General features: G+C 30.3%; 3 protein-coding genes across 3 annotated transcripts; all 3 read left to right on the top strand.

Moving 5' to 3' along the window:
• The first annotated feature begins 248 nt into the window (after window positions 1–248).
• LOC111917123 (uncharacterized) lies at window positions 249–1,533 on the top strand. The gene is made up of 2 exons (XM_023912783.3): window positions 249–653; window positions 1,066–1,533. The coding sequence occupies exons 1-2, from the start codon at window positions 384–386 to the stop codon at window positions 1,342–1,344; spliced, it is 549 nt and encodes a 182-aa protein (XP_023768551.1). The 5' UTR covers window positions 249–383; the 3' UTR covers window positions 1,345–1,533.
• Window positions 1,534–2,999: 1,466 nt separating this feature from the next.
• LOC111917122 (stress enhanced protein 1, chloroplastic) lies at window positions 3,000–4,296 on the top strand. The gene is made up of 4 exons (XM_023912782.3): window positions 3,000–3,159; window positions 3,430–3,510; window positions 3,756–3,937; window positions 4,020–4,296. The coding sequence occupies exons 1-4, from the start codon at window positions 3,114–3,116 to the stop codon at window positions 4,122–4,124; spliced, it is 414 nt and encodes a 137-aa protein (XP_023768550.1). The 5' UTR covers window positions 3,000–3,113; the 3' UTR covers window positions 4,125–4,296.
• Window positions 4,297–4,312: 16 nt separating this feature from the next.
• On the top strand, window positions 4,313–6,117 carry LOC111917121 (ADP-ribosylation factor 1-like). The gene is made up of 6 exons (XM_023912781.2): window positions 4,313–4,453; window positions 4,546–4,771; window positions 4,875–4,945; window positions 5,235–5,354; window positions 5,593–5,711; window positions 5,823–6,117. The coding sequence occupies exons 2-6, from the start codon at window positions 4,606–4,608 to the stop codon at window positions 5,965–5,967; spliced, it is 621 nt and encodes a 206-aa protein (XP_023768549.1). The 5' UTR covers window positions 4,313–4,453; window positions 4,546–4,605; the 3' UTR covers window positions 5,968–6,117.
• Window positions 6,118–8,512: the final 2,395 nt, after the last annotated feature.

The following is an 8,512-nucleotide window of genomic DNA, read 5'->3' as shown; positions in this document are numbered from 1 at the left end:
AAGAATAATAACTTTATTGCATTTTTTAATTTAACTAAAATGTCATTTTATTACATTAATAGTATAAAAAATGTAATTCATTTTTAATCAAAACAAAGTCTATAAATAAAAAATAAAAATTATCAATTCGAATTAATAACTGAAATGGGCCAGAGTTTGGAAAAAAAAAAAAAAAAACTAAAGTCAAAAATATATCAGCGGCCCAGTTGTACAAGAACATAACATTTATAAGATAAACCCAGCGGGCCAAGGGCACACTCAAAACTCAAATCAATCCCCAAATTTTCACCTAATTCAGAAGTAGAGATCGTCGGCTTTCACCGGCACTGTAATCCGATTCCGGCAGGAGGTGGATATTTAGGGTTTTATCGCCGGACAAAAAGATGTCCAGTTCCGGTAGGCCGTCGGCGGCCGTTGCGAGTGGAGATTTACAGATTGTATCGGCGCCTTCAAACAGAACAGCGATCTCCGCTCTTCCTCCTCGCCATCCGACTAATACTTCATCAGCTCTTGTTGAATACACGCCTCCAGTAATTAATCAGGAAGAAGAGGACCTCGAGGTGAAGCTGCGTCGCATATTAGATCACGTCCCTGTTCGTGTTAACAATACCTCCGGTAGTTCCGCTGGTTCTGGCTCCGGGGACTTCCATCAGGTAATTCATCACCTTCTTTTAATACCTCAATTGAACTTGAAATCGAAATTCGCCTCTGCAGTATTCCCATAGTTGCTTATTTTGTCATGCATACTTAATGATCGATGCTAGATTCTATGCATTAGTTGTAGTTTGGGTTAATTGGTGTTGTATTCATGCTCAACTAGTTGTAGTCGTATTTATCTAGTGAACTTTCACAAGCTATCTTTGGTTAAATGCAAGAAGAAATGACAACATTTTATCATTGATTTGTTTGCTATAACAATTTACTTCCATTTCTTCCTCTTACAATGCGATTTTTACTCCTAGAATCAAGTACACTTTTCAAAATATGCTTTAATGGTGTAATTGAAAGAAATGAAAGAAGGTTGCTATTTCGTGCATTTGAAAAGCTTTTGTTTTGGGAACACAGTATCGACAGATGAGAAGGAAAGAACAAGATAGGCTTGCAAGGATGGATGTTGACTTCCATAAAAGGAAACAGGTGGCAGAGTTTAATAAGAGGAGAGAGGAAAGATTAAAAGCAACAGAAGAGAGAACTGCAAAGAAGCGTTTGAAAAGACAAAAGAAGAAGCAGAAGAAACAAGAAAAGAAAATCAAGTTGGAAGGAGGTGATAATTGTGAAGAAGAACATCATAAGGAAGATGATAATGATAAATCTTCAGATGAAGAAGATGATCAAAACGAATGAACAGAAAGAATTACATGTACTTGAATCCAAGTAGGATGTTGTTTTGTTGTTAATCACAAGTAAAATCATATGCATTTCCATTATAAGTAATGTTTTAATGCACAATTTATGATGGATTATTAGATTTTATGTCAAATTTTGTATGTTGATATATGCTTTCTTCAAGAAAAAAATATTCGTATTTGGTAATGTAACAGACTAAAATTTAAAATGATTTCTTAGCAAAAGCTTTAGGGCTTGTTTGTAACAAAGCTTTCTAGAGCTTTTAGCTTTTGGTTTTGAACTAATTTTACACAAGTTAATATCTATTTTTGGCAAACACTTTAGCCCAGATAAAAGCTGTAGTTTCTACTAACTCGTTAGTTTTGCCAAACACATCTTTAGAGCATTAGTTTAGTTGTTTCGGTTACTCAACGATGACATTAATTGGATTTAAAAGCACCTTTATACGCCTTTTGAAAATAATCTCACTTTACATACAAAATTTGACATGTTTGGAGCTGCGTAGGTGCCTATGACAATATGACATGATATGATATCATATGATATCACAAGTGTTTAATATGCATTGGATAGGTTGAGAATAATGATTTTTTTCTTATTCTTTTAATAAACTTAATATGTTAATCACTAAATTCAGACAATTATACATGGTCGTTTCTTTTTTACTTAATTTCGACATAATGATTTAATGAGCCAAGCCTAAAAAATAGACTTAATATGTTAAGACAATAACCTTTTTATTCGTTTGTCGTTTTTCCCTTCAAAGTTCTCCTTAAAATTGATGAATACGATTAATATTAATAAACCTTAAAATCTTTTGGTGTTGAAATGCAAGGATAAATGGGAATTTTGTTTCATTAAGATGATTTATTCAGTTTAGAAACGAAACAGATCTCATACAAACATGTATCCATACAAATTAATGTTAGGGTTGGAAGGAAAATAAGGTTTTTTAAATCGATAAGAAATTTGGATCTTCTTGAATGATCGTGTGAACACTTTCTACATTTGATATTTCAACCCTATCTCTGGGTTCCATGAAATCCAAAATCCAAATGTTGGGGATAATATTTCAATGAACAAACTCAAATCAAGGCACTAATACGAGACCATGAATTATGGTTTTATAAAGTTTATATTCTTTTGATTACTAAATATGAACATCAATCAATATTAAATGTTGATTATATTGCTTAAATAAAAGATGTCGATTTCAAGGATAATTATAAAGAATATTATTCTGAAAATAATATTTTCCATAACAAAATAAATTTTCAAACAGGGGCGTTGCCCATCAACTTGCACTCTGATCAATAGGATGTTAGGGACGCTGCCCCTTACACTCTGCTAGGGCAGCACCCTAGGACCCCACAAAGGGTGCAGATCCGTTGACCCCATCGTTTAGTCGAACCAAGATTAAACTCGTTTTATACAAGTGTACATTCCGTACCTTCTAACATGTAACAAATTCAAGAATTAAACCCCTTGGATTAGCTGTAAATTCCATTATATTAAAATGATCCAGTAACACCAAAATCACCGGTTATTCGTGATAGAAAAAATATAAAAGTTAGTTGTTATACGCATACATAATGCCTATAGTATCTGTATGTCATTTAGCCATAACATAGGGGCTTATCTGCAAATAACTTATTAAAAGAAACCGTATGTTTGATTCTTGAAGTTGAAGAGATAGGCATTGAGAGGTGAAAACGAACTGCTCCACTGAATTCTTCTCCCTCTCTTTCTCACACACACCACCAACAATGGCGGTAGCTCAAGTTTCTTCCTCACTCTGCATCTCCACCGCCGGTAATCTCTCTCTCTCTCTCTCTCTTATAATTTCCACGGCTAGAGAGGAGATTGTGGATTAATGTACGTTTTTCCCCTCAAATCGTACTCCAATTTGTTGTAAATCGACATAACGTGCTCGAGCAATCACTCACAATAGTGTTTTCTCTTAATGTCATGAAAGTTTAGAAACTCGAGCTTAATTGTTAATGTAGGTGTTCTACAGAGTAAACGATTCTCGGATTCTGAATTGCGTTCAGTAAATTTACAAGTTTTTTCTGTTAATTCCAGCTAGAATTTCCAGCGTTCCACAGTTCACATCATCCAGTTTGCCTCGAATTGGAACAACCTTCACTTCTGGTTCACCTCTCAGTAAGTTTGCGATTGCTATTACTGGTAATAGACTAATAGGAGCTAGGTCAACTTCTAAATTTAGAGAATACAAGCAGTTTTAAAGATGAAATTCAATTCATTTGATCTCACTACTTAAACTTTAACTCCGAGACACAATTTGAATCATTGTTATTTCAATAATTATAGCTACAAACGACACAATTTATCAACCCATTCAGACGATTTTCAAAAGATAACTACAAGTAATCACTAGAATTTTTCAGTAATATGCAGAATTCATCATCAGAAGGCCATAGTACCTAAAGCAACATCATCATTTTCTGTGAAATGTGAGCAAAGTAGCAAAGATGGAAATGGTTTAGATGTGTGGCTTGGACGCACAGCAATGGTGGGATTTGCAGTGGCAATTACTGTTGAAATTTCAACAGGGAAAGGGCTTCTTGAGGTACACTTTTTTTTTTTTTTTTTTATGTTGAAAAATCTTTATGAAGTTTGAATTTCTTTATTAAAATCCTAAACTTTTGCAGAATTTTGGACTCTCATCACCTTTGCCAACAGTGGCATTAGCAGTGACTGCACTTGTGGGAGTTCTCACAGCAATTTTCATCTTCCAATCTGCCTCTGATAATTAATTAATACATAACTTAATGTTTTATAAAAAAAAATTGTGTATTTATTTTCTTTCTTTACATTCTCTTTATTTTCTGTAACTTCATGTTATAACTTTTTGATGTGGGTCAACAACAATGTAGGGTTTATATTGTTCTTTGAATGAATTGGTAAACAAATTCTACATTCAATAAATGTGGATGCCAGACACATAGAATATAAATCTTTGAGTTTAAAACAAATTCTACTTTTTATAAAAGATTTATTATAATTACAGATGTGAAACTTCTACTTATGTAAAGAATCTCAATTAGAAACTCAAGAAAGCAACATATGTTTGTGTGTATTCTTGGTAAGATTCTTATTCTCTTGTTACCTTACTTTAAGCATAATATCTTTTTTTTGTTATTCATGATTTGATATATTTTCACATGGGTGGCATAGCGCGTATTCATTCATGCAAAGAATGCATCTCTTTTTATAAATTTCAACATTTTGAAGAGTATGTGTATTCAATATTCTAAAATGGGTTCAAGATTTTCTAGAGTGAAGCAAGTTTTGGCAAAACGCAACATAAAGATTTTAATGTTGGGTCTTGATGATTCTGGGAAGACAACCATCTTGTATAAACTAAAGCTTGGGGATTTTGTTGCAACTGTACCCACAATTGGTATTTATTTTTAATTTTCATCTTTTAAAAAAAAAAAAAATTATTTGCACCTTAGTTTGTGTATAAGATAATAATAATATTACTTGGATGTATGTTTATGAAGGGTTTAATGTGGAAAGTGTGGAGTACAAGAACATAAGATTCAACGTGTGGGATTTAGGAGGGCAAGATATGGTATCAAAATCTAACCTAAGTTTTCTTTCTCATTTGTACTATAATTTTATATATTATATTATTAGACAATTATAACCAAAGTAAATTATTTGTATGTAATTAATACGAATTAATATCATGTTGTTAGGTAAAATTACATGCAACACATTTGAATAAATATTACACATGTGTTTATAAAAATATTACGCGTAGAATGTCATAATACAAATAATAAACTAAGAATGTATAAAGTTTCATCATTTTGGTGTAAATAGTATAATATCAAATTTTGTATTTTTTTTTTTGACAGATTCGGCCTTTGTGGAGACATTATTACCGAAATACCCATGTGCTTATCTTCGTAGTAGACAGTAATAACAAACGAAGAATTTATCAAGCCCGAAACGAGTTGCATCGCCTTATAAATGAGGTTTATAATAATTTCACCTTTTGTAGAGTAAATTATATTTTTGGTCCCTAAATCTACCTATTTTTTGCAATTTTGGTCCCTATTTGAGGTTATCTTAATGTTTTTGGTTTTCTTCCAAAACGTTTTGGGACCAAAATTGAAAAAACAACTAATTCAGGGACCAAAAATGTATCTCACTCATTTTTTAAATTTATATTACACTTCTTTTAAATATATCTCTATTCCCTTCTTTTTATAGGATGAATTGAGTGATGCAACAATACTTATTTTTGCCAATAAGCAAGATTTGCCTGGTGCTATGCATGTGTCCGAGGTCGCAGAAAAACTCAAATTGCATACTATTTCTCAACGCCGTTGGTAAATATTAATTTTCTTTGAAAAAAAAAAAAATTCAATTTTTGAGATATTATTCACATGTCAGTCTAATGCATATCAAACACAGTACTGATAGATTTCTTTTATGTCAAGGCACATACAGAGTACTTGTGCGAAAACAGGGCAAGGATTGAACGAAGGCCTAATGTGGCTAACCAACAATATTCCCGATAAAGTGGCACAGACAAACTCGTGCATTTCTATTCCGGCGCGTAGAATTTGCGAGGCAAAATGTTAAACAAAAATGTTATTATTATAAGTTTAAAAAGTTCGAGAAATATTTGTAAAATTTTAATTTTTAGTAAATTACGAGTTTAACATTATTCAAAGAAACAAGAGTTCATAAATTAAAATAAAAAGTTTCCATTTTGAAGTCGGTTTATGACTAGATATATGTTTATCAAAGCTAGCAAATGTTAAAAGCTTTATACTAACAAAGATATTCTTGCCTAAATGAGTTTGCAAATGAAATTAAAGGTTTTGATAACCTCGATGTGCATGATAGTTATGGTTGCAATTGAAGATCTTAGACCCAAGAAACTCTTAAAATAATTGACAAATTTCTCATTCACTTCTTTGCTTTAGATCCACACTCCATTTTCATCTAAAATAGAATCAATGCGATGTTTGTTTTGACTGCTTTTCAGGCTTTCATGAAAAAAAAAAAACAGTATCATTAAGGATTACAACAAGATGAAAATCATTGTGATTGAGCATGCATAGTCGACCATGTTATAACCTTGTTGTGATCTTTAATAATGTAGCTATGAATCCAATACATGCTCTTGCAAATCAGTGTCGCTAAAGTCTCACGTTGTGTTGACAGGGGCGAACGCATGATTTCATAGTAGGTGTGACACATAAATTAATTCACTATGATGGTCAGAGGGATATGTTCTATCATAATCTAGTTCTTTTGTCAACAACGTATAAATACATTTAAATAAAAAAGACTTTAAAAACGTTTTTAATATATAAATATGTTTTTCATATGTATTTATTAAATTTATATGTATATTTTTACATATAAATACATTTTTATATGTATAAATATGTATTTAAAATATATTTATATATGCATTTATTTAATAATAACAAATTTAAAGAATAGTATATTTATTTGATTTTTCAATAAAAAATAAAAATAAAAATAACTATTTTGCAATAAAAGTTTCAATCTTTTGGGTCTATTTAAAAAATAGCCACAAATTAATTTGTTACGGGTTGAACGATGAGAAAATGTCATAATGCAACCTTTAACCGGTTTTTACAACTTTTTTGTAAAAAAAAATAATTTTAGATTATTTGGTAAACTAATCTAAAATATTGGGATTTTTCTAAAGATTTTCCTAAAATGAAATGATTATGTTTAATTATATTTTCTTTTGAAACTATGAAAAACAATAATAAAACTAATTAAAGAACTTAGATAGCAACTATTAATTATACAGTATAATGAAATGTTGATTTTTTTAAATCAAGTTATTAATTTTTTAAATAGAAATTTTATATATTTTACCTATGAGTTAACTTGACACCAACTATTTATTGGTCTTAGTATTTGAATTTATATATTGTGGATACTAAATAAGTAAATGTCATCCAAGGGTTTAAAAAAAAATCTCAAACGAACAAGATTAGAAAATCTCAAACGAACAAGATTGAAACATGTGTAATGCATATGTACGTATATGTGGATAATGTGCATGGAAGAAACCACATGAGGAGACTAGTAAGAAATGGTACGTTAAAATGAAAACTTAATGTAAACCTAAAAAATAAAAAGAAAACCGAACATAAAAATGAAAAAGAAAAATTGTTGAGAGAAAGAGTTGAACTCGAGACCTATCTAAAGAGATAAACTCTACCTTGCAACTTAGACCAACTTAGGCTCAGTAATTTTTGATTGAATTTATGAACTGTAATAGTAATACACTCATTTTCTATAGGTGCACACTAAAAATAATCAACTTTTTTACATTAATAGGAAAAAATTTAGTAGTTGCCGGTGCAACTCCGTGCACCACTGCAGATCTGCCCTTGTGTGTTGACTACTTCTCACTTCCCTGTCAACACTAAAGTCTCACGTTGAATGATAACTCTTGACTTGAGGTGGTATATGTTATGTTACATAGTTTGTTTCCATGCAGGGCGGACGCAAGATTTCATAGTAGGTGTGACACATAAATTAATTCACTATGATGGTCAGAGGGATATGTTCTATCATAATCTAGTTCTTTTGTCAGCAACGTATAAATACATTTAAATAAAAAAGACTTTAAAAACGTTTTTAATATATAAATATGTTTTTCATATGTATTTATTAAATTTATATGTATATTTTTACATATAAATACATTTTTATATGTATAAATATGTATTTAAAATATATTTATATATGCATTTATTTAATAATACTCCCTCCGTCCTATAATAATTGTCCACTTTTGATTTTTGAAGTCTTTATTCATCAACTTTGACCTTAAATATTGTTATTTGTGTTATGTATTACTCATTGAAACTTATAGCAATGAAAAAACATTTAAAATACAATCCATTCATAAATTTTGCATTAAGTTTTATATATCAAGGATAAAAATATTTAAAGTCAAAGTTGAAGAATAAAGACTTCAAAAGTAAAAAGTTGACAATAAATATGGGACGGAGGTAGTAACAAATTTAAAGAATAGTATATTTATTTGATTTTTCAATAAAAAGTAAAAATAAAAATAACTATTTTGCCATAAAAGTTTCAATCTTTTGGGTCTATTTAGAAAATAGTC

This window comes from Lactuca sativa, chromosome 9 (assembly GCF_002870075.4).
Source record: "Lactuca sativa cultivar Salinas chromosome 9, Lsat_Salinas_v11, whole genome shotgun sequence".
Lineage (NCBI taxonomy): Eukaryota > Viridiplantae > Streptophyta > Magnoliopsida > Asterales > Asteraceae > Lactuca > Lactuca sativa.
The sequence above is the reverse complement of the archived record's forward strand: the minus strand, read 5'-3'. Positions and strand labels throughout refer to the sequence as shown.

Excerpts from the sequence above, each read along its gene's own strand:
- LOC111917123 (XM_023912783.3), top strand. The coding sequence starts at position 384 with ATGTCCAGTTCCGGTAGGCCGTCGGCGGCCGTTGCGAGTGGAGATTTA. Across the intron at positions 654-1,065 it reads GCTCCGGGGACTTCCATCAG|TATCGACAGATGAGAAGGAA; the intron begins GTAATTCATCAC and ends TTGGGAACACAG.
- LOC111917122 (XM_023912782.3), top strand. The coding sequence starts at position 3,114 with ATGGCGGTAGCTCAAGTTTCTTCCTCACTCTGCATCTCCACCGCCG. Across the intron at positions 3,160-3,429 it reads ACTCTGCATCTCCACCGCCG|CTAGAATTTCCAGCGTTCCA; the intron begins GTAATCTCTCTC and ends TGTTAATTCCAG. Across the intron at positions 3,511-3,755 it reads CACTTCTGGTTCACCTCTCA|TAATATGCAGAATTCATCAT; the intron begins GTAAGTTTGCGA and ends AGAATTTTTCAG.
- LOC111917121 (XM_023912781.2), top strand. The coding sequence starts at position 4,606 with ATGTGTATTCAATATTCTAAAATGGGTTCAAGATTTTCTAGAGTGAAG. Across the intron at positions 5,355-5,592 it reads TGCATCGCCTTATAAATGAG|GATGAATTGAGTGATGCAAC; the intron begins GTTTATAATAAT and ends TTCTTTTTATAG. Across the intron at positions 5,712-5,822 it reads ACTATTTCTCAACGCCGTTG|GCACATACAGAGTACTTGTG; the intron begins GTAAATATTAAT and ends TTTTATGTCAAG.